Source organism: Podarcis filfolensis, assembly GCF_964270895.1.
Source record: "Podarcis filfolensis genome assembly, chromosome: 5".
NCBI lineage: Eukaryota > Metazoa > Chordata > Lepidosauria > Squamata > Lacertidae > Podarcis > Podarcis filfolensis.
Genome location: NC_139608.1, coordinates 48,247,093 through 48,272,194, shown reverse-complemented (window position 1 = coordinate 48,272,194; position 25,102 = coordinate 48,247,093). Strand labels below are relative to the sequence as shown.

Here is a 25,102-nt window from a genome sequence, read left to right as displayed (position 1 = left end):
GGAAGTTCAAAGCTTAGTAACTGAAATACAGTGGTACCTCGGGTTAAGTACTTAATTCGTTCCGGAGGTCCGTTCTTAACCTGAAACTGTTCTTAACCTGAAGCACCACTTTAGCTAATGGGGCCTCCTGCTGCCGCTGCACGATTTCTGTTCTCATCCTGAAGCTAAGTTCTTAACCTGAAGCACTATTTCTGGCTTAGCGGAGTCTGTAACCTGAAGCGTATGTAACCTGAAGCGTATGTAACACGAGGTACCACTGTACCAGCAATGGAGTGTATGATCCTCACCTGTATTTTTTTTTTTTGTCTGCAAATTGAGTTTAATGGCCACTATTTTCATTTCAATAATGCCTTTTTTTTTCCTAGGATAGCATAAACGTAACTATAGAAGGGGGGGGTGTCTTCTATTTAAGCATTTTGAAGCCAAGATGAGACTAGTTGCAAGCAATTGCATTGTTTCATTGCTTTACAGAAATAAATACCCTGTTACCACCCCTGCGTAGTCTTCTGAAGACAGATTATGTTCAACACCGTCAAAAGTATCTTCTAAGAGGCAAACTCTGACTATTTGTCAAACAGCCTGAAGAAGTTTTCCAAAGGCAGGCTCAGAAAACCCCACCTCAAGAAGGAGCAGGACCAAAAATCTGATCAGGGACTTAAAGTTGGTTGAGAAATGCTTTGCTCCTCTACTTAAGCAAGGTCTTTGTCTCATGGGGATTCCAGGGCTTTTTGCGGTCAAAGATCCAGCATACTGACAGCTGTACTGACATAACAGAGCTTCAGCTACTAAAGCTCTTTCATTTGGCTCTATTCAAAGCAACATTGTTATGTCACATTGAACAGGACTGGAATTACAGAGGATGAGGAGGACAGGTCAGTTCCATTAATGACACACAGGGTTACCTGCTCCCCCATCCTCAGATTTTACACCTGTCTTTTACCTGCCCCTCTCCAGACTAACGAAGCAGGGGATAATTTTTCTGAGTCATTTCTGCCTTTTAAGAAGAATTTGGGTCATATTAACTCAAATAGGAGGGGTATTCTTGGAACTTTTGTCCCTCTATTTGAGGACCAAATTTCACTTTATAGTAGTCACTTGTCAAGAAAATAACGCCCCCCCCATATAAATAAGGTATTTCATGGCCAGAGAAAACAGCTTACCTTTGTTAATAACGTACACAATTGCATCAGGTCCCAGAGTGTCATAAAGGGGAACTGCAACCATTGAGTAAGTGTAGCAGGCAAGCTCAGAGATCACCCACTACAGGAGAAAAGAACGGAAAAACACATAAGCATTGTGTGGCAATATATAAAACAGCATGTTTAAGGATCAGGTATATTCTAGTAATCCTCCCATTAGAGCTTCAGGTGTTAATTGTGTTGAGCTTGTGAACTTGCAAGCTTGCGCCTGGCAGGAACTATATATGACACATCTATTCCAATGAGCACGATTAGTCAAGGAAGCTTGATTTTATCAGCCAAACTGCAGAAGCAATTGTGGTAGATATGCAAGCCATTGTGCAAAATGTGGGGGGGGGGGAGGGGGCTCATTAGGAAATTGTGAACACATCACGTATTAATTCCAGCAAGACAGGCAACATGCCAAAGCTGCTCCCAACACCAGACAAGAACACGGATACAACATGAACAGGCAGCAGGTCCATTCACTTCTTCTGCTGCTTCCAAACATTAATATCAAAACAGTGTGCAAATTTAGGAATGGTTTTACCAGAATACTATGGCCAACTAGGATTCTCACAAGTTACCTCTGGTCTATTCTGAGCAAAGATGCCAATGAACTGATCTCCTGAGGGTTTACATCCTTTGTGTAGAAGACCTGATCCCAGGTGTTCAGCTCTGTCCAGCACCTAGAAATATCAAGGATAGTTAACTTGACATTATTGGCAAGGGATTTAGGTCAATTTTCCAGTTGGTGTTTTAACCAACCTGTTGGTAAGACAGCCACTGAAAAGGTTTCTTTGGTTTTCTGTATCCTAAGCAAGGGCCATTTTCTGCAAGGAAAAAAAATGAGATTATGAATATGCCAGCATAGTAGAAGGGTCTTCAAGTGAACTGAAGGATGCCAAACAAGAATCCACAGCTTTTAGGCATCCCTGATTTGCTGACATCGTCAGCCGGATTTGTTGCCTAGATGCTAAATTATGTCTTTAGTTTGCAAGATCTTGAGCAACTGAACACTTTTCTGCATTAGAGGATTCTAGACAGCTTTGTGAAGATGCATTCCCATTCATTGTATTTTCCTTCCTTTAATATTAGATGTGGTTTACAGTTTAAAAATAATAATACTTGAACAGAAAATCAAGCAAATTTCAAGAAACATTAGAATGCCTTCTTACAGGAAAGTTTGAAATACTTTTCTTATATAGCATTCACATATTACTGTGATATGTAGATCCCCCTCATCAAAATAGCATCAGAAGCTGGCCAAGGACCAAAGCACATGTGATGCAAGAGATTCAGACTGGATTTCTTATTTGGACAACACAGTTCTTGGGCTCCAAGTCTGAAATTGATCAGTGCAGCAGTGTTGGCAGTAGAATTATACAAATACAAGACACTATACCCGTCTATCTCCCTTTCTTACAAGAGGTCAAAACAAGGGGTGCTGGGCAGTTCAGATCAATAATTGCTAGTGGTTGCTGCTCTGACAAAGTTTGGATGCCTTACACTGGCTTCTTTTTAAAGAAGTGTTCTCTTCTTAACTCAGGATATCAAGGCATTGATCTACCACATTATATGGTTTGGCCTCAAGCACTATGCTCCAACCTCATGAAAATGAAAGTCAGACTTTCTATTTCACACCATTCATTTCCACACCAATTATAAGGAGCCCTGCAATATTTGTGGTGTTAGAGGATTTGTTTTTATATTCAAGTCATCTCTAAAGCAAGCCAGCCATTTTTGAAGAATATCCTCAGTAGGCAATCACTGTGGGTAGAAAAGGATGCTCATATCAAGGACCAGAAACACAAAGAAAGACTGCCATGAATGCATATTCCCATATGGAAAGCCCAGTGTTATTTTTCTAGAAAAAGAAGTGGTGGAACTCACCACCACCGTCTCCCTTGTTCTCTTATAATGGCAATGACACTCACTTGAGTGGTACCAGAACTGAGTTCCTGCAAGTTCCACCTGGAAAAGCCCTGGAAAAGCCTCTGCAAAGAATCATTCTGTTAGCTTTTCCCTACTCAGCTTCATTAACTTCATCAGGTGAGAAGTACTATGGCAACACCCTCTCCATCCAAAACTGTGGTTTGAACAAGCAATGCTAAAACAGGCCATCCAAGTTGTCCCAGTGAATTCCCTACTCACCTGAGACGTAGCGTCCTCTTCTGAAACTTTCATATAAGGTCCGTGCATCCTCGTGGTAATAAGAAAGAAGCTTGCCATCAGGCATAAGAGCACTTCTTCTAGCTCCTCCCTACATTCAGAAATTATTCAGGTTAGTTGGCAATGTGGATGATGCACCACAAGGCCCCACTCCCCACATTAGACTTAACTCAGATTAAGACTACCCAAGGTTCTTCTCCCCACAATCTGTACATAGGGTTTTCTCATCTTACAAAGTGCTAAGATAAATTGCTACACCAGTTGCGGGGGGGGGGGACAGCAATGCATTTAATGACGCATGAACCCCTAAACTACCACCACCACAAGTAATAATAATTAATGGACACAGCTTTTCCATGTTCCCTTGATCCTAGCCATGCCTTAAGGCCTAGAGAAGTCTCCACCTGAAATAGTTATCTCCTATATCTCCCTTTTCACTTCTAGATGTTTCCTGCCTCCTACCACCTTAAAGTAAACTTAGGGAAACCAGCAGCAGTGAAGCTAGTTCAGTTTCAGAGCCAGGGGGAGAGTAAACTCGCCTTATTAACTGGCATGGGCTTCCTAGACCATGGGTTTCCAACTCTCCTCCTCCCATTGTGGAATTGATACTATCCCTATAGCACTTTTCATAGTGCCCAGCAAATGATTTAAGAGCCACTGTTATAGCATTGAAATCAAGCAAGTATGGAAGCGCCAATGCACTTCCTCTTCATCCATCTCAGGCCATTAGGATAGCTATCAGATCTCCTTCAGAGGCCATCTGTTTCTAAAACAGTAGTAATTAGATGTCAACAAGATCTGTAGCCATTTCATTTGGCTGCCCTCATGAATCGAGCACCATCTCCTCAAGAATTTGTTAGTTGACTCCATGTTAAGTGAGATGGTGCATGACCCACAAAGATGCTTTGTAGGCACACATACAGAAGCTGTTCTACTGATGGTTAACCAATGACTGTAGCAGAATCCGGTTGACTGGTCAGCCGTGTGACAATACTGCCCCAGCCAAGCAGCCTTTGGGGAGAACAATTAACCTGACAAGTCTTTTCACCTTTTATCTGGTGTACAGCATTGCAGCCAGTCAGCCAAGCCTCAATAGTTTTCTGGCATAGGGGGAGGTATGCTGCCTCCCCCCCCATGTCATCTGTGCCAGGGACAGCCCCAGCCAATCTGCAGCCATTTAAATTTGGCACGACCGGCCGGCTCCCTCTTCCTTGCCTCTTCTCCTGGAAACTTTGTTACTTGGGTGCCTTGGCATGCAAAGGAATCTAACATTTACAGGCATAAAAGGAAATTGTACAGCTGCTGCCCTCTATTTAGATCTAAACTCTTGTTGATCCCAGGTATGTTGCTGGGGGTAAGTGTGTCAGTTTTCCCTGTAATGTTCATGGCTAGAACTCAAGTAGAATCCCAGAACAATATAAGAATGCAGATGTGCACAGCACCATCAGCATACATGCGAACAATATCGGCTGTTGGAGAATGTAGATTCCCACCGTCCCCTATCTACCACCCAATACTCACTGAGAAAGGTCATAAATCTCAAGTAGTTTCCATAGCAAGTCAAGTACATTTCACACAACAGCATCCAATGAAGGGTAAGCTAAGCAATTCATACATTTCATCTAGCCGATTCATCTGCCAACAGCGGCTGATGGCAGCTTTTTCTTTTCTTTTACCTCAGTGCCAACCGACTGCTTCTTCAAGTCAACGGGAGCCGCAATTGGTTTTGGTTTGGTTATCAGCCATAGGAAGACTGTTGTTCCGAAAGTAACAAGACCAATCAAAGCAGGAGTCGGGAGTGGTGAAAACAAGAACTGAAGTATCCAAATCATCCTGTTGGATCAGTGCAGACAAAGTGGTGAAGCCTAAAGCAAGAGGCACACAGCAATTAGAACACCATTAACTTTTCATACATAGCTTAATAAAGGTGTTATCCAGTAGCATGACAACGAAATGTTCCCAAGATAGTTATTATTATCCAAGGCTTAATTTAAACTGAAGGCAGCCAATCCACCATCTAGGTTAGCATCTGATCATGATGTGCTGTAAGTACCATGGTACAGATAACTAACTTTGGTTGTGGTAGATTCTGCAAAATCTCCAAGAAGAGCAACTTATTCTACTTTCTAGTCATGTTTCTAGTCCCAAGGATATGCTATTCATTCTTATCTCCATATCCTCCTACACAGTCTATAGAGCTCATTTCCAAGTACACATAAGTAGCTCAGTGGTGCAGCACCTGCTTTGAATATTTAATCCTACCATTGGCAGTTCAAAGAATTAGATGATGCAAAAGTCTCCTACCCTGGAGATCCACTGTCTGTCAGAGCATGCAGTACTTGTCTAGAGGGACCAATGCTCTTGCCTACAAGGCAACTTCATATGTTCATGTAACTTATGTTTCCTTGTATGGTTTTGTTCCCCACTTCCACAGCCCCTGCCCCAGAGACGGGCAGTTGTCATTCTGGGCACAATACACTATTGGAAAGCTTAGCGAGAAAATTAGTTCAAAGAGTTCCCAGCTCCAAGACAACTCCATCAAACACTGACAAGGACTTTGCTGGCATTTTCAAGAGATATGGAAGGAGACTCTGCACTTTCACAAATTGCGTAACATATTACAGCTACTGACTTTTGCCCATGGATGTGTGGTTTGCTGACTTCTAAGTATATTCAAGAGCTGCTCAAACAGGAAGCCCTTTTCACCCATTTATCAAGAGAGGTCATTATACTACGAACTATGCTAAAGTTTACACAACGATGAAGTGAGCTGACTACATCTGTTTATCACTGAAGTCTTGCATCTGACCCAAGTACAATTCCATTCCTTGCAGCTAACCAAATACCAATGCACCTCTAAGCTCACGCTATATCTCCCCCACCAACACAAAAGCAGATTTACAAAGTAACTGCTGCTAGACAAATGACTACCCCATACTTTGATATCTCATTGATATCGACTGGGGGCAATAGATCGGGATTTGTTGGTAGATCTATGGATGATTTGCAGTTGATTGTCAAGGACTATTCAGCAACAGCAAAAAAAACAACTCCCTTCCTGCTCTAAATTACATTACTGAAATGAAGAAAGCTTGGAGAAAACAGGAAAGGGGTAGTGTGGAAGGTAGTTGTCTCCTAGAAGGAAGTGTAGAAGTGTAGAAGGACTGTTGTCTCCGTTCATTTGTGGTACTGAAAACAAATTCCTGGGCTCAGAATTATTTAAATCTAAGTTCTAGTTCTAGTTTATAAGTTTATTTTTCTAACCAAAGGCCATAACAAATTTAACAAATTTGTAAAAATAGTATTGATAAAACAGAACATCCATCCATAATATAAGGCAACATCCATGATGTGTGTGAGAGAAAATACCAAACACCAACAAGCTTAAACCTAACTTTATTTCAAATTAAACCTCCAAATCACCATAATGATTTTATGGAACTCATTTGTTCCTGATTTTTCTTGCATAGATGGTCTAAATCTAATTGAGTGTATGTGTCATTTGCACCAGGTCTGCCGGGGTGCATTTTACAAGTGTGAATCTGGCCATTCTAGATTTAGATCAGCTATGAAGATAAATTAGAAGTTTGCTTTGTTTACAGAATAGTCCTAGATCAAAAGGACTTTATCTTTTGAGTTCAGGAACATCCATATAATCAGAGCTTTCATTTTTTATCTGAACTGAACGAGACAGGTTTTAGAACTAGGAGATGTATAGAGACAATGGGCTACATACAGGTGACTCTCAACTTACGTGACGGATACATTCCGGGGATAGCACATAAAATAAAAATTGTATATAGTCAAAACACATTGGATACCATGGCAGGTGGGATTGCCAAAGTCTTCCCCCCCCCAATGCCCGCTCTTTCCGCTCTCTTTTTATTTTTTTTTGAAAATCCTAGCTTGTAAAGCTGAATGCACACAAGTTAAATGTGTATAAGTTGAGAGTTACCTGTATTACTTACTAAGAAACCAGAAGCGTTTTTACTAGGTATTACAGGGAATGAGATAAACAAGAAAGAGAAGAAGTTATTTTTATATGCAGTGACTGCAGCAAGAATATTGATGGCCCAGAAATGGAAACAAGAGGAGCTGCCTACGATAGAAGACTGGAGAGCCAAAATGATGGACTATGCGGAATTGGACAGAATGGCAGGAAGGATTCGGAATCGACAAGATCAAAGATTTACAGAAGATTGGGAGAAGTTTATTCAATATTTGCAAAAACTAAGTGATAACCAGATTACATTTGTAAGTTTTAAGGAAGCTCTGTGATGTGAAAATCTAATAATAAGTATAAACAATGAAATTGAAGCTACCAGAATAAATAACAATAAGTAGGATTGTGTTAAAAGTTATAAAATGAAGGAAGTTCAGACAAATTGAGGGAAGTCAAAAAAATGGAATTAAGAGGTAATTAAGAAGTTTGAATGTACAACTTTGTTTTCTTTTTTTGGATTTGTAAACCAATAAAAATATATTTTTTTTAAAAAAGAGAGATTTACCTGTATTACTAATGTTTTAAAACAAAATCTACCCTGCCTAATTTTCCAGAAGTATCCAGGGTGGCTAACAAATGAGATAAAGGATAAAACACAAGTAACTACCTCCGATTAAAGCCCATCATAAAATCAAAATATAAGTATGAAAACTACAACAAATATCACAGTGTTCAGAACTGCAGGATGGCCATCAACATACTTGACTATGTCAGCAAATGATATTTCAGTGAATGAACATTTATTATCTATATACCACCCATCTGACCAGGTTGCCACTCTGGGCAGCTTCCAACAAATTAAAACATTAAGCACAGTAAAACATCAAGTATTAAAAACTTCCCTATACAGTAGTCAGGTCTTTACCAACGACCTGTAGCAATACAACAAAAGGGCCCTGAGGCACTTGACTCAACAATTTGGCATTATTTATGATTCTTTATTCAATGCCCATACCCGCCTTCATCCAAAGTTCAGAGGGCAGTTTACAATTCATTCCACAAAGTGTCTGCATTGGCACATATCACCCTCATCCTGGCTGACCGCAGCTTTGTCAGGGCAAGGGATTTGGAGCAGAGCCTCTGTAATTATCAGAGGACATTGGGGCAGGGGGAGCCATATACAGAGAAGGGGCTTTAAGTATTTGTTAAGAGATTCCCGCCCAAGAGTCCTTTAAAGATAGGAGGGTCTACCATAACATCCCTCCATCCCATTTCCTATGCTACTAACTGCATCCATCCCTGGGAAGGCCAGGGAAGCAGGCAGTTATCACTGTCCCCAAACACTGCTTCAGCCACCACCGCTGCTGCTGGGAAAAGTCAGGAGACAGAGTATTACCCAGCTGCCCAAGAAGAAGACACATTTGGCTGCTATCTGAAATGGGTTGCCAAGTTGGGCACAATAGCAGAGGGGCTACTTTCCCCTGTCGCCATTGCGGAACCTTAGAAGACCAGCAGTTGGAGCAGCCAACAGTAACATCTGCAGCCTAGAGTGGACAGTTAACGGCATCATCTTCCAAGGATGCTGGGAGGAGGCGGGAGCGACAGCCTATCCAGCTACTCCAAATGAACTGCTCTACACCCGGGCGGGGGGGGGGTTGTTCTCTTCCATGTACCTTTATCTTGTTAAATAATCTATGGCCTTTTAAACTGTGAGGGGGGTATTGTGTTTTGGTTTGTTATTCTGGTATTGCGTTGTTGTGCTTTAATAATGTAAAGCGCTCTGTGAGCTTCAGGCGGAGGGCAGTTTTGAAATTTAATAAACAACAACAATAAAATGGGAACACTTTAAAAAAGAGAAAAGATGGCTGAAATATATTGCTCTTTTAAGAAAAGAAGTGCTACCTTTAAAAAAAACCAAACCAAAACCCTTGTGTGTTAATTTTCATTTTGGAGGCTGCCTTAGCTGTTATCAGGCAGAATGATATGATAAATCTTGTTCACACTCAACACACCCTGATTAAAGCAGCCTTTGACAGCCTGGTACCCTCCAAGTGCTTTAGACTAGAACTCCAATCAACCCCAGCCAGAACAACTATGATGGGTGGGGCTGTGGGGAGCAGGGTAGGGTAGGTTAAGTGTGTGTGTGTGTGTGTGTGTGTGTGTGTTGCAGTAGAGCATGATCCTCAAACCTGGTGCTCTCCAAATGTTTTGGACTATGTGAAGGACAAACCTTAATAAAACTCTAGTCCATGGGTAGGCAAACTAAGTCCCGGGGGCCAAATCCAGCCCAATCGCTTTCTAAATCTGGCCCACGGATGGTCTGGGAATCAGCGTGTTTTTACATGAGTAGAATGTCCTTTTATTTAAAATGCATCTCTGGGTTATTTGTGGGGCATAGGATTTCATTCATTCATTTATTTTTCAAAATATAGCCCAGCCCCTCAAGGTCTGAGGGACAGTGGACCAGCCCCCTGCTGAAAAAGTCTGCTGACCCCTGATGATCTAAGCAGAAAGGTCTCTGACTCTTGCCTCCCAAATCCCATAACACCCGTGTATTATGCAAAAAGTATCTCATACATTACTATTCCAGTTGTTGTATAATGAAGAGTGCTGGGATGCTGGATGCAATGATCCTATACACGACTGTGGCCTGATGGGAAGTCTTGCTCTCACGTTTCGCTCCTGCACATAATGCTGCGCAAACCGTCCTAATACTAAAACATTCCTAGAATGTTCCGTTCACATTGAGTTCATGTAACACCGTACCCTGACCTGTTCTTAATGCATAGTTGACCACATCTACGGACGTATGTTATATCAATCATTAGTAATTGTTTTAAGTCTTAATATATTAATCATTAGTTATAATTTAATTAGGAGGTTTTCATGCCTGCCTAGTCCTGTGCTCCCTTTCCCAGCCTTTAATCTATTGGTGATTAATGCAACCTTTGCTTTGTACTTGTGTTGACCAATCAGCAATAAGCACATATGTGGCAATGCTGTAATATTCAATAAAAGGGACTCCCCGAGACTTGCTCGGGAGATGCCTCCCAGATGACACCCGCTACCTGTCTGTCGTTATTTCAACCCAACAGAAGAGGAACTTATTAAAGTTGTTGCTGGTTATTAGAGCATTGCTTAGTTGGCCAATTATTCAGTTCTGGTCATTTTTATACTGGGCTGAACACATTGCTGTGTATTTGTAAGTTGCCTAGCAAGGACCTTGTCCTATAAACGCAGCCTAAATATGTAAACAAATAGACAAGTATATTATTCAATCTACATCCGGTAACTCCTGCAGCCAAGCTGGTGCCAAGTGTATTCCTCTGCTTTCCTTTGGACCACATTAGTGAGGCTGAGAGGGGGGGACTTGTTGTCTAGGCAGCCCAGACCCTCCATACACACTGTCCAAAAGTGCACCCCACAGAGGTCACTTCAGTGCTGCTAACACAGCAAAAAGCAACACAGGCACTGAGATTGTTCAGCCCAGGAGGCACAGTCCATTGTCTCAAGACAGATGGATAACAACAACTATATTCAGTAATCTATTAATCCAGCTATTGCTATTCTTCCCATGCTTCCTGTCCCCACCTATATGGAGAACAGTCTTGTATGGATTGAAATGCTCTCTTTAGTAAACTATTATTTAATGAAAAAACCCTGTCTGTTTAAAATTGAGTTAAGGTTCTCTCGTAATGGCTCAAACGCTACAAAGCCAAGAAACTAGATGCCAAAGATTATGCCTTAACAAGTATGTCATGACATTTTCCAGCACCACAAATTATGCTTGCTTGCAACATGCACCCACACTTTCCCTTGATCTTTCTGGCACAAATCCTGATGGGAGGAATGAATTATTTGGGATGAGCAAAGTTGCCCCACATTGTCCTGGTCCAGTATTGCCTTACGCAGCATCTGAACACTGCTGTGTTGCCAGAGAAATCATCCTGCAAATTGACCCATGCCACTTTCTTGCTTACATCAGTATCTAGTAGGTTGGGCTAAACAAAGAGATGGGGATTGTCTCCGATTCAGCAGGGCAAGAATAACACTCCTGGTGTGTGTGAGAATAGGGTTGTGAGGTGTGGAGTCGGAATTGCAGTGAAGAGCAGGGGATATGCGTGGTTATGGGTGTGCTCCCCCACAAAACATTTTCAAGTTTCCAAACATGCTCATGGGTCCAAAAACGTTGATGAGCCGTTGTTTAAGAAGAAGAAGAAGAAGAGTTTGGATTTTATATCCCGCCTTTCACTCCCTTTAAGGAGTCTCAAAGCGGCTAACATTCTCCTTTCCCTTCCTCCCCCACAACAAACACTCTGTGAGGTGAGTGGGGCTGAGAGACTTCAAAGAAGTGTGACTGGCCCAAGGTCACCCAGCAGCTGCATGTGGAGGAGCGGAGATGCAAACCCGGTTCCCCAGATTACGAGACTACCGCTCTTAACCACTACACCACACTGGCTCTCAATGCAACCCACTTCGTATTCCATAGGCATTGCACTTAGTATGCTTTCTTTCCCAGTTCTGTTCTCATGAACATGCATTCAGCATGCCTTCATTATATAAGACTTCTCGAAGGTATTCAAGTCTCCTTTGGATAGAGCATTTCTCTCACACAGTACTTGTATATTACAAGTGTACTCATTGCTAACTAGAAAGGCCACTTATCAGAAGTCTGATAAGGACCAAGATTGTCCAAGATTCAGTAACTTTACTCAGTTTTTATTTAACTAGACAAGCCATAGTTCAATGGCAGAGAACATGCAGAAATTTCCAGCCTCAGTTCCTGCCATCTCCAGGGACAACTCCCATCTGAAATGCTAGAGAGCTACTTTCAGGCCGTGTAGCAGATAATAGGGAGCTAGATGGACATGTGTTCCAACTTGACATGAGACATTTTTCATGTTCCTCAGCAAAGCAAGGTTAAAACTAAACTATAAAGATTTCAAGCAAACTCCTAGAAGTTATTCATCAATTATGTACAGCAGCAATCAGAGCATTCTTATTCCCCAGAACAAAACATAAAAAACAGTGGAAGCTTTCACTCAGCTTCAATTGCGTTTTTAGTCAGTCAAAACCAAACCAAAACTCCAGAGCTACATTACTATTTATATAAGCATGTCTGTGCTGCATAAAGGGATAACTCAAGCCTTGACCTTTGAATCTCTGTCATAGAAACTGGATAAGCAACTGCTGCTAGAAGACCCAAGTAGAAAAGCAAGTCAGCTGTTGAACGGTGTTGGTATAAATACTATACATTTGAGTTCAGTTCTCATCTAGATACATAAATCTATGCAACAAAGGCCACGTTTCGAAGCATAAAGGGGTCTTAAGCAAATTACTGTTGCTAACCCACTACCACAGAGTTGCAGTATTACCACCTTCTACCCTTTTAACATCCTCTCAAGATACAAATACAACTGACTGAGTAAAAACAATAGCAACCGCCAACGAAAAGAACCATATTCAGACATCCGGTGTGCCTTTTGCTAACCTCTAAAGTTATCAATAGTACGCACAAGAGGAGGAGGACAAAAGCCAGGCACGCTTTAGAATTGATCTGTAACATACTAAATCTGACCATGCTTCTTCCACTTACCAGCTAGCAGCCTCCTACCACACGCTTGCAACAAACTCAGACTCACGGCCTTAAATAGCAGCCACTTCCAGGAAGTGCTGGGAACAGCTCACACGAGAGGGAGGCCTCTCAGGCAGGAAGTGACTCATTTTTCTCAGGCTTTTTAATGCTATGCACATTTGCTTAGAAGGAAATCGCTCTGCACTCAGCGGGGACTTGCTTGCATGTGCCTTACGTAGCTCCAGATAGCTGCAACAGGAAGGGAAGTGGGCAACCGCATTTAGGCTAAAAGCACCAGAAAATCAGCTAAGTTGTCCACAGGTCGCTTTTATTTCCAGCTTAAGACCTTCATCTCCATTTAAAAACAAACGAACATAATTGCCTAGAATTGTGACAAGGGAATACAGAGTTCCCACACAGGATAAAGAACTATTCTGAACTCACATATAATTTTTAATTTCACTGCAGAGAGGATGGGGTTTGTATGTGAAAGTCCATGAAGTCCAAGCGGTTCACCCCGTATCCTATGCATATTTATTCAGACGTTCTACTGAGCTCAATGGAGCTTAATCCCAGGTGCATGGGATGGTTCATGAATCGTATAATTCAACCCCCATCATCTGCATCTGCTTCTGCTACTTGCCCTCTTTGTCCCAGCTATGTTATGGTTTGAATATGATGCTAAACAATGACTGAGCGCTGCCTTCCCCAACCTGATGCCCTCCAGTTGTTTCGGACTGCAACTTTACCACCCTTGACCATTAGTTTTGGTAGCTGCGGCTGATGCTGGAATGCTGGAAGGGCATCGGGTTGGGAAAGGTTGATTTAGTACTATGTGAAGGAGCCTTGGGCAACAGCTCACTGCAGCAGCGACGAGACTGCAAGCTTCGAGCTCAGCGATTTTTCATTAACTGTGGACTGTTGTTCTATCTGAACCTGGCCAAACTCCAATTAGTTTTAGGGTTTAGGGAAACAGGCCAACCATGGTTTATTAAGCTGGCTTGTTTCCTTAAATCATATCTAAGATTTACCACTTATAATTGTAAGTTGGTATAATAAGCTGCAATTACCTGAAAGCAAAAGCTTTTGATCTCTTCCCTGCAGGCATAGTGGCAGAAAACAGGAAAGGAGGAATACCAAAAACAGAGGCACATGCATGTAATCCTAAACTCTGGTGTAAGTGTCGAAACTTGCCTGTCTGTTGTTATGTCATTTTTTTCTCTTCATTGGAACTTGTGTTCCAAGTGGCCGGCTCTTTTGTTGCTTCTGCTACTTTAAGAGTAACCTACAATGTACCAGGTGAAACTTTTCTATCCCTGTTATCTCCATATCTGGAAACACCTGCTTAATTATAGCCTATCAGGCTGTTAATGACATAGGTTCTTTTTATCAGCTTTGGCTGATACAGCAGCTACGGTTATTCCTGGAGCAAGATAGTTTGATCATAGTAGTTCAGGAACTGGTAACTTCAAGGCTGGATGAATGCACTGCACTCTGTGAAGGGCTTCCCTTGTTCAGTCCATAAACTTTAGTTACTGCACAGCGTCTCTGGCTCCTTTAAAATAAAAGTTGTGAAGCAAAACATGCAAGTACCATTTAAAGAAACTGCTTTGCTAGCTATGAACCTGCCCCTGCCTTTCAGTGCTTTTAGCCAATGAGTGAAGTCAGATCTGTGAGTGCTAGAATGAAATGCAGGGGCTTCGCAAAAGAATACTTGAAAAGGGGTTCTGAACGGAGAAGGAAGGGCTTCCTATTTCTTTCTAGTCAGATTTTGGGTCTTCCTTGATGCACTATCAGCCCAATGTGTTTCCCCCTCCTTTTTGTGCATACATTATTTTATTTTTTTGTGTTCTAGTTTTAAACACTCTGCAAATGCAGATACAAAAAAAAAAATCCATCATTAGTACCGTATTTTTCGCTCTATAGGACACACTTTTTCCCCTCCAAAAATGAAGGGGAAATGTGTGTGCGTCCTATGGAGCGAATGCAGGCTTTCGCTGAAGCTTGGAGAGCGAGAGGGGTCGGTGAGCAGTGACCCCTCTCACTCTCCAGGCTTCAGGAAGCTATGTGCAAGCCTTCGGAGTGTGGCGGGAGTTCCCGCCAGGCTCCGAAGGCTTGCAGATAGCAGCCTGCAGCCCGAAGCCCGGGGAGCTCAGCGCTGCGCTCCCCGGGCTTCGGGCAGCTATCCGCAGCGCTTGCCCCCACCCCCGGACCTGTTCTGGGGGCTGGGGTCGGGGGAAGCTCAGGCTTCCCCCGCCCCAGCCCCGTGGCTAAAAACGAAGCCGTGCGCAGCCTCTCCCGGCTGGAGAGGTTGTGCGTGGCTAAAGTTGTGGCATAGCCGTTGCCGGAGAGCGCTGCCCTTTTCCTGGGACAATTTGGCATCTAAAAGAATCACCCGTGAGTACTTAAATCTTGAACAACTGGACTTTAAATAAGGACTGGCGAGTAGAGAGGAATTGGACTTAAAAATTTACTTCAATTTGGTACTGAAACGGGAAGGTCTAAACAGGAAGTCAGCCTTCCGTTTCTTTGTAGTCAGAATAAAGCAAAGACAACGTAAACTAGAGCTTAGAAAATCACTTTTAAAGGATTGGCTTTCATCATTTAAAATTGTTGAACCCCCCTTCGGTAGCAGGAGAAGAAGGGGGATCTTTTTTTTTGGACTGTTTAAACCTGCAGAAGTGAGTTTAAAGTAAAGTAACTTTCCACCGTCCTGATCCTGGAGCGGAGTGTCAGGACTGACGTTTGAAGCTCATTGACCAGAGACAAATGTTGTTGACAGACAGCTAAAAGAAGAGTAATATAGTGATTCCACTGTTTCCTTTCGCATTTTAAAGGAACAAATATTGACAGAGTATCTCAAAAAAGAAACTTTGTTGCTATTGTCCTTAAAAGAAAGAATAAATAGAAGTTTTCCCCCTAGAGGGAGACTGTGAAACTGTAACTGATTCCAGGGAGCTTGCAGCTGCCACAGATTACAATTGTGGGAAAGGACTTGTGACCTTGCAGGACAATGTTTTCAGAAGCTCTGTTGGGTGCTCTTTGTAAAATAAATGCCCTATTGGATCAGTTAAGTCAGAAGACGGATTTGATGACTAATGCAGTCAGAACTTTTGAACAGGTAGTGGGAAACTATATGGAGCCCACCCAGGAACTAAAACAGGAGTGTGCTATGACAGTACAGATGAGAGAAGAGGATGCTGCTGAATCTTGGGTGCCAGAAATGGAGGGAGTTGCGGCCCTGCAGGAATATGAGCCTTTGGATTTGACAAATGAATTTGGAAAAAATCAGATTTGGAAAGATTGGACTGGCTTGGAAATGGGGGGTTAGATTGACCCTCCCATGCAGGGATGTTTGGACTTTCCGAGTCTGGCAATGGGCCATCAGATGTTTGGAGCTGTGGGGGCTCTTAATTTTGGAGGGAATCTGAAACATGTGTTTAAATATCACATGGAGCTTAGTCTGGACTATGTAAATGGGGCTGATTTGCTGAAAAGGGTCAAAAACATTACCAAGCTGGAGTTCCCACGAGTGAAAGGAAAATATGAAGAAGAGCCGCGGAAGGGACATGGAAGAGACTTGAGGGCCTCAGATATAAGGACACCAGGTTAATGCGCTAGATCAATGGGACAAAAAGGACTGACAAAACCCGGGACCAGGAGGAAGGCACGCTGGATGAAGATTGGATCGTTTTATTTCTTTTTTTTATCATTAGGACTGTTTTTAAAAAAAATGATGAATGTTAGAAAAATGTTGAAATGAAATTACTTGGTTCTAGTAAAAATGTTTAAAGAATTAGGTTAATGATATGGTTATGAGAAGTTGGTAAAAATAAGATTTAAGTTTTAAGCTTTAAGGTTTGCTATAAGATAAGGTGAAAATAGGTTAAGGTAATGTAATGACAGAATATTATGAACTATGGAAAGGATTTGCTGCGATAATTATTAACCACGATACAAGAAAGGGGAGGAGGAGGAGGTCAAAGAAAGAAGGTAATGAAAGTTGAAAATTTGAGAATGATGGATTTATTTTTTATTTTTATTTTTCTGTTTTGTCTTTTTTTATAATTTTAAAAAATTTTCAATAAATATTATTTAAAAAACAAAAACAAAATCAGAGCAGAAAAGTACCGTATTTTTCGCTCCATAGGACACACTTTTCCCCTCTTAAAAACTAAGGGGGAAAGTCTGTGCGCCCTGTGGAGTGAGTGCAGGGGGGAGGCAGGCAGGAAAAGCCCCCAAGAGCTTCACACAGCTCTTGTGGGCTTTTCCCCAGGAGGGAGAAGGGACCACCGCTACCCGACCTGTTCTGGGGGCTGGGGTCGGAGGAATCGCGGGCTTCCCCCGCCCCCAACCCCGCAAGCTCCGGGAGTGGAGGCAAGGCTGCACGCAACCTTGCCGCCGCTCCCGGACCAGTTCTGGGGGCTGGGGTCGGGGGAAGCTCGGGCTTACCCCGCCCCAGCCCCACGGCTAAAAAGGAAGCCAAGACAGTGAGCGGGATCCATCCTGCTGGCTGTCTTGGCTTCTGCCAAAGCCGCATGCAGCCTCTCCCGGCTGGATTTTTTTTCTTGATTTCCCCCCCTAAAAACTAGGTGTGTCTTGTGGTCCGGTGCGTCCTATAGAGCGAAAAATACGGTAGTTTTGCTTCCCATAATTCTAAGCATTTTGTTCATTATCCTTTTTTACCTAGTCGTGACATCATACGGCATGTGCTTTTGCAAACAGTTGTGGGAACTACTCTTTGCTTCTTGCTGGCAGTAAGCATGGCTGCAATGAGTTTTCATTACAATACTTCCTAGTGTGAAGGCATAAGGTTCCTCTGGGGAAGGCAGGATTTGAAATTGCACAAAAGTACTTTTTTAAAAAACCAACTTTCCCACTAAAACAACAATAAGCAGTTGTACTTCCATAATTAAATTTGTTGCCTGTGATCCTCACAGCTTTTCCAGACTGACACTCGTATGCATCACTACCTTTATGTCAATAATGCTGTGCAAGAGAGTCAGAAGGATAGGGCAAAAAGTGAAGAATGCACCATGTCCAATGTTATCTGAAGCTTACAACATCAGCGCAGCACATGAGAGGAGAATCAAAGAGTTGGTAAAGTGATATATGACAGAATTTTCCAGTTTAACCAATTGTATATATGACCTTCAATTTGTATAACATTCTTAACTGGTACCATTTAATGCTGTACAAAGAGAAAGCTGTGTATGATCTGTATTTTGATCTATATCTGTAATTGCCATATGTAGCTTCAGTTCAGTAGTAATAATAATAATAATAATAATAATAATAATAATAATAATAACAACAACAACAACAACAACAACAACAACAGTCACTGAATGATACAAGTGGAACAACTCTTCCTCTCGCGCTCAAGAAAAGGACACAGTGAGTTTTCAAAAAAGGAATTAATTACCGTCGAGATTGGCTCCCAAAGCAGATATAAACCATTGATCATTCAAATGAATAATTCCACGGGGGATTCATACAGGAAATGAGAGGCAGACAGTCTCATGGCATCTTCAAAACTAATTGAGTTGTTGTACCCTCTGAGAAGTCTTCAAGAAACTTATGTCATGATACAGAAATGAAATTTTGGGTTCAGTGCGGTCTAGAATCAGGTTTTTCATTTATGATTGCAGACTTATTTGTTAGATCACCTGCTCGTCATCAGATTGCTTTGTATTCACCCAACACTAACTATTTTTATTATTATTTAGATATACCAATTCTTAATCCGCTACCAGTGTTTAACAGCTATCAGCTATTTTGTTTCCCCATAATCTTTAAACAGCAAAAACTAGCTATTTAGCATCACTGGATATTGACTGGGAGAGAGTTAATTTCAATGCTTACCCTCTTCCTGTTGATCAACCACAAAAGTGAGTGAAAGCTTTCTCCCCCACGAGCCCCGCACTGAAGTTTAGCACATGCTCTTCTCACAAGTAGTTCCTGGAGCTGATCTGCTTCAGTCCTCCATGCTCAGAGGGCTCTAATAAAGCAACAGCATTGCACTCTGCAATCTTTGAACATACCTTGTAGCAGGTTCAAGGGTTGGGCTTGACATGATCAAACAGATGGAATAATTTGAGCTGGTGAAAAATGCCTGTTTAGCAAAAGGCTAAGCAGTTAATGTTTACACAATAGCTCTACAAATTTGTAGGGTGTCTAAAGTTGAAAAACCAGCACTGGCTTTCACCAGCGGCTCATCAGAGCACCTAAAGCAGAAGTACGTAACCCAGCATGCTTTTACTGGTGAATTTTGAATCTTTCTCATCAGAAAGCAGGGAAAGTTGTGTGAGGAGAGCCTCACCCAAAATATGTAGCAATGGTTGTACGCTGTTGCAATATGCTCCGATCAATGCATATTGATCGTACCTCCAATATTCTGGGAAAGGATGAGTGCCATGGTGATGTGAGTGAAAGATGTAATTGCACATGAAGATGAACTTTTTGAAATATGGCAATCCTACGCAGTAGGTACTTGCAGCTGGTTTCACTCTCAAGGCACCATTCTGTGACTAGTTCTGGCTGGTGGACCATAAGGGTCTGGTGAACAAAAAAGTCTATTCTTCAAGGCGGAAGACTGTCCAATCCTGATTTAAGGCCATAGAACAACGAACAGGTTAAAAGGGGCCTCAATGTAACAGCAAGAGGATAATTCTATAAATGAAATCATCTCATACCCAAAAAACCTCTTTGACAAGCCAGACTGTCTAAAATAATAATCATTCAGTGTTAGGTTTAAGTGGGCCTTTTGAGGGTAGCAGGGATTCGCCAATGTTGCTACAACAACCAAAAATGTCCAGCTCCTTATGGATGCCCACCATATTTTAATTATGTAACTGGGATAGCTCAATCAGTACAGCATGAGATTCTTAATCTCAAGGTTGTGAGTTCAAGGCCCATGTAGGCCAAAAGATTCCTGAATTGCAGTGGGGTTGGACTTAGATGACTTTCATGGTCCCTTCCAACTCTACAGTTGTATGATGTACGTATGAAAATGGTCTTTTCCTGCAGCATAGAGCAATCCTAAACATATTTACTGACAGCCCTCTTATTAGTATTAGTTTCTCATTAACATGTAGACAAGTTGAGCAAGTCTGTTCAGTCACCTTGTTATCTGTTCAGTCCCACCATAAAGGGCAGCAAACAGATGCTGAGCATACAGAATTCTACCAACACGATGGCAAAACTTAAGTGAGTCACGCAAGGCTGGCCCCTTTCCGCCTGGTTCTGTTTCATTAATTGATAGCAGTACAATACCAGGGGAAGGAGTCACTGAGCCTTGTGAGACAGTTCATTGCGGATACAGTATATTACAGAATTCACCAGATATATTACTACTGAACATTTGTGTGTATGCGTACACACAATGTGCCCCACATAAGTTATCTCAGCAATCTTTAAATATTCCCTTGAAAGTAGGTCAATATTATTTCAGTTGGAGTGTCTATGTGTGTTATGGTTGAGGGGTGGGATAAAGGTTCCTTCATTAATCAACTGCTGGGGCAAGATTTCAGCTGGGATTTCCTAGCTGTTACCTTATAATCATTATGCTCCTATTAGTTTGATCTAAGCTATTTATACAATGCCTTCCATCGGAATTTTGCAAAGCAGTTTATATAAAAGAATTAAACTAATAAGCTTCCACTAAAATATATATACAATAAAGCTCCAGAGATAAGCTACAAGCAAAAGCAAAGACACAAAACCTTTTTCGAAAGGTAGCTCTAGATCACCAAATTCAAGTTTATCATTGGCTATTATTCATGATCAGTATCAGAAGCTGCTTCCGGAACATTTACTGTGGCTGCATACAAGATTTTTGCAGCACCCACACATTTTTGCTATTTAGTCCAGATTTACACTTTTGACGAAAAATCCTATAATTAAAAACAAAACACCTGTTGCCAGTGTCCAAATTGTGATATCTCAATGACCTGTTTGCAATAGTAACCCCACCCCCAATTTGGAAGCAAAGAAATATCTGTTGCTAGGAAAAATAATCAGGAAAGTGCTAGTGAAGGCTTCCTCAACCTCGGCCCTCCCAATGTTTTGAGACTACAGTTCCCATCATCCCTGACTACTGGTTCTGCTAGCTAGGGATCATGGGAGTTGTAGGCCAAAAACATCTGGAGGGCTGAGGTTGAGGAAGCCTGTGCTAGTATCTTCATGCCCTGCTTGTGGGCTTCCCAGTGTTGCATACTACTGCTGCTTACCCAGGAGCAAGGGGCAGGGGGGGAGCTTGCTGCTGGTGCAGTGGCAGACACAATATGACACCATACTTGCACCACACCAAGCTCGGCTCCTCCCACCCCTTTCAGAAACCATCTGCAACATGCAGCACTGGGAAGTCAGGTCAGCAGTGCATCTCTGTCTGCACTACCAATCAGAGGCAACTGGTTGGCTACTGGGTGGGTTTCTGGTCAGATCAATCAGGGCTTTCCCTACGTTTTTATGTTCTTAACACTCCAGCCCTCAGAACAGGGTGGCTCTTGAGTAGCCCTGTGGTGGCAGTTTGGAGAAGAAAGGCCACCTCACCGGGTGCTATGTGCTGGGAAGCTCATGAGTTGCTCTGACTTATTTTTCTTGTCCCCTCAGGACAAAGTGGTCCTCAGGTAGCCCTTTGGTGGCAGTCAGGGAACGTGACCCTCAATCTAAAAACATGTCCCCACCTATGCTTGGAAAGCATGTGTAAGGTAGTGTCAGCAACAGGAAGTGACAAGTGTTCCCTAGGAGATTTTAAATAGCAGAGACTCAACAGGGACATTAAAGTGGAATCCAAGCATCTGCTTTAGTAGACTTGGACTTTAGGACTATTCATTGATTAAAAAACTGGATCAAAGGGGAGAAATATTGGACATGTAACAGTCAGACACAAAAAGTTTAAAGATCATTCAGAAGGCTTCTAAGTCAGCATATTGTTATCACCAGTAAAAGGCAATAAAAATGTAGCATTCCTCCCCCCCCCAGCAAAGCTGCTTAGAAACTTTGCCACAAGTGCCCACCAAATACAGAACCTTTCTGTGGATAATTAAATGATCCTAATCACACGTATTTCAAAATGAGCTTACATATATAAAATTTACACACTTGAGAGGGCTTAAAATTTCTGAGGTCCACCAATTGCAAAATAGCAGCAGCAGGGTATTTTTTTTTTAAAAAAGTGGGTTCTCCCAGCCTCCATAGAACCACCACCAAGCTCACCATTCAAGGACTGTAGCAATAAGAACAATATTCTATGGATGCTACAACACATTCACGAGCTGCACTGAGTTCAGACTAAGCTGCAGTGCAGAAGGGTCATTTGTGAGAAGATTCCACATCAATATATTTTTGAAATGGAGGGCACTGCTTTGACATCTCAGTTTTGAAAACTTTCAGTGTGAAAGCCGCTCTTGGTCAGCCATGACCATGGGATCACTTTCAACCATGTGAAGAGTGCAATAAACGGATTGGCAGAGCTTTGGCACTTATTTAAACCCCAAATGTTCTGTTAACACCAAGGTTACAGGTTCAGTCCCCATCAGGGACAACTGCATATTCCTGCATTGCAGGGGGTTGGACTAGATGATCCTTAGGATCCCTTGCAACTCTATGATTTTATGATTCTATGAACATCCAGTAAGCTGTAGGGTACTGTTTTCCATTATCTGGATCACTCATGACGGGCAACCTCATAGAGGTTTGCACTCAACTCTTCTTTAAGCCACAAGGGACATTATTATTTGCAAGCACATAATTGCATCCTTCTAGATTGTACTTGCCGTAACAACAGAGCACAAATAATACCTGACACTTCACCAGATCCTGAAATTTTGTAAACAAGGTGTTCCGTAAACACTCATTTTACAGAAAGGAGTACACACACCAACATTTCCCTTGGATGTTTCCTGTCGGCTCAGTTAATTTAAGCAGAGTTTAGCAAAGTCAGCAGCAACGACAAAAATACCTCTTCCAAAGTTTTAAACTGACCTTTTCACACATCAAGATTGGAGATAGTGCTGCAAGGAAGCTGTTTTGGTGATCAAGGATTCTGTTAATTAGAACTGTTGATGACATGTCATGCTACAGGCAGAGGTGTTGATATAATCATTTCAAGCAGCGGTATAAGTAACACAGAGAAAAGGACGACATAAGGTTTGCAAATTGGGGAGCAGCTTAGTATTTAGTTCAGTGATGCAGTGGCTCATGAGCAAATGCCCACAGACTTTCTTCCACATTTACTATGGTTCAGTGATCTCATTTGCTACTGCAGTCTATTCCACTAACACTACTAGTGGTCTTGAAATGCCCAAGCTTGTAATAGCCTTTCAGGCCCCTTGGAATATCTCCCATCCCCTGAGTGGCCAAAGGTTAAGCTCCGCTGTCGAGATTGCCATCGATAAGGTCAATGCAGATCCATCTTACCTAGGCAATTACAGCTTGGAGTTTATTTATGCAGACTCTGGGTGTGAAGCAAAGAAGTCTCTGCATGCTTTCATCAACCAGTTTCAAAAAGAACACATTTCTGCCTTGTTCGGACCAGTTTGCTCAGAGGCAGCAGAGGTTGAGTATGAATTCATCCTGCTTTTTCTCTTTTGTTAATTGTAATAGACAATATTTGTTATCGTGTGCAGCCAACCAGGACACATCCACACCATGCATTTAAAGCACATTCAATGCTCATTTAAAGTGCAAGGCTTCCCCCAGAGCATCCTGGGAACTGCATTTTGTTAACGGTTCTCGGAATTGTAGCTCTGTGATGAGTAAGCTATAGTTCCAGGGTTCCTTGGGGGAAAGCCATGTGTGTTATATGTGTGTTAAATGTACTTTAAATGCATCCAATCAGGCTTTACGTTCCTCTCTTCTCCCCTGCAGATCTCGCTGCACCCCTAAAATCTTCACTGGAGTGTCTCCCAACCTTTCAGGGCAGATTTTGAGGATGTATACAGAGCTGTGAGGTGTGGGGGCAGGGAAGAAAAGAAGGTGATTTCCTGTTGTGTGAGCAGATATTTATTCCACTTGTGCATAGTCCTGTTTACAAACTTCTCTCACCTTTCTAGAATAGCCTGTAGGTTGTATTTAAAGACTGGAGTTCACTAATCTATTTTATCTAAAAGAGGTGCTCTCCTATGCAGTTGTGGAACTGCTGAGACCACAGCCAAGATATTGCGGGTGGGAGGCTGTGTGCCTCTACTGTATTTTAGGACACAGTTTGATTATATCTCAGACCTAGCTTAATTTCTAGTCTTTCCATTAGTTCTACATACTTAGTGCCTCTAAACAATTAAAATGGGGCTCTGCACTCAGTGTGTCTGCAAAAAAATAATAATCACAAAACATTTGTTGTTGTTTTTAAAAAGCAAGGTGACTGATAATATCGCTATAATAATTGCTTGCCTGTCTCTTTGAAATATCGTTGGCTCTACACACGGATGGATTAAATCTGTCATGGCACCTGGTTGTTATGCACATGGTTGTTATGAAAGCAGTGGTTTTTGCAATCTTGATTTTGATGGGAACCTAACCTTGGCAACTTAAAAAGGAAATTAACAAACATTATGTGCCACTTAAGCAATCATAAAACCTCAACAAAAACCCCAAAACATTAAGCTTCTCAATAAAAGACAATTAAAATGGGCATTTAAAAATATTCACAATGAATTAGAATGAACAATTAACTAAAAACATGTAATTTCTATTTGTCTGGATAGGCTTGCCTGAACATAAAAGTTTTATGTGGCTTCCAAAATGAGTGCAGCAAAAGTGATGATTATAGGAGGGTACTTGCAAAGTGTGGGTGCTGCCACACAAAGTGGTTGTGGGCTTTTGATCTATTTTTGTCCCCAGCTAAGGAAAATCCCAGTCAGGACTTCACCATGAGCATATCCTCCGACATTTCTGGCACTGAAATAGGGATGCTCCGTTTTTGGTCCCGAGCTCTCGGGCCTGTATCCCATCTTTCCACCAGGTGGTGCACAAACAAGCTAACAGCTGGAAAAGAAACTGGAATCCTGGAGGTGGAGGAGGAGGAGGAAGAGGAGGAGGAGGAATGGGCTTGCTTGAATTCTCTACAGCAGAGGTGGAGAAACTGTGGTTCTCCATACATAACCAGATCACAGCTTTCAACATCCCCAACACCTAGCCATGCTGACTGGAGCTGATGAGAGTAGATGGGGAGTTCCAAAGAGAAAAAAAGAGCCCTAGTATTAGGCTGGGGAGGGGAGATGCTGTGGCTGG

General features: G+C 42.1%; 2 protein-coding genes across 5 annotated transcripts in view; one reads left to right on the top strand and one right to left on the bottom strand.

Annotated features, from left to right (window-relative positions):
* The window catches only part of ACSL5 (acyl-CoA synthetase long chain family member 5), a 32,885-nt gene extending 13,965 nt beyond the window's left edge, over positions 1-18,920 (bottom strand). Inside the window, exons 1-6 of one of the 3 annotated variants that reach the window (XM_083615031.1) lie at positions 18,734-18,920; positions 5,027-5,215; positions 3,333-3,441; positions 1,947-2,011; positions 1,766-1,867; positions 1,161-1,260 (exon numbers count right to left, since the gene is read on the bottom strand). In XM_083615031.1, the coding sequence (XP_083471157.1) occupies positions 1,161-1,260; positions 1,766-1,867; positions 1,947-2,011; positions 3,333-3,441; positions 5,027-5,182 (532 nt within the window). In that variant the 5' untranslated portion in view covers positions 5,183-5,215; positions 18,734-18,920. Of the gene's footprint in view, positions 1-1,160; positions 1,261-1,765; positions 1,868-1,946; positions 2,012-3,332; positions 3,442-5,026; positions 5,216-8,689; positions 8,849-12,889; positions 12,985-18,733 lie in introns of those variants that run through there. The other 2 variants (XM_083615030.1, XM_083615029.1) reach the window with 2 other exon arrangements.
* Positions 18,921-23,158: 4,238 nt separating this feature from the next.
* The window catches only part of LOC310763819 (guanylate cyclase 2G-like), a 40,807-nt gene continuing 38,863 nt past the window's right edge, over positions 23,159-25,102 (top strand). For both annotated transcript variants that reach the window (XM_083616555.1, XM_083616554.1), the window contains exon 1: positions 23,159-23,428. In XM_083616555.1, coding sequence (XP_083472681.1) covers positions 23,171-23,428 — 258 coding nt within the window. In that variant the 5' untranslated portion in view covers positions 23,159-23,170. The remainder of the gene's footprint in view (positions 23,429-25,102) is intronic.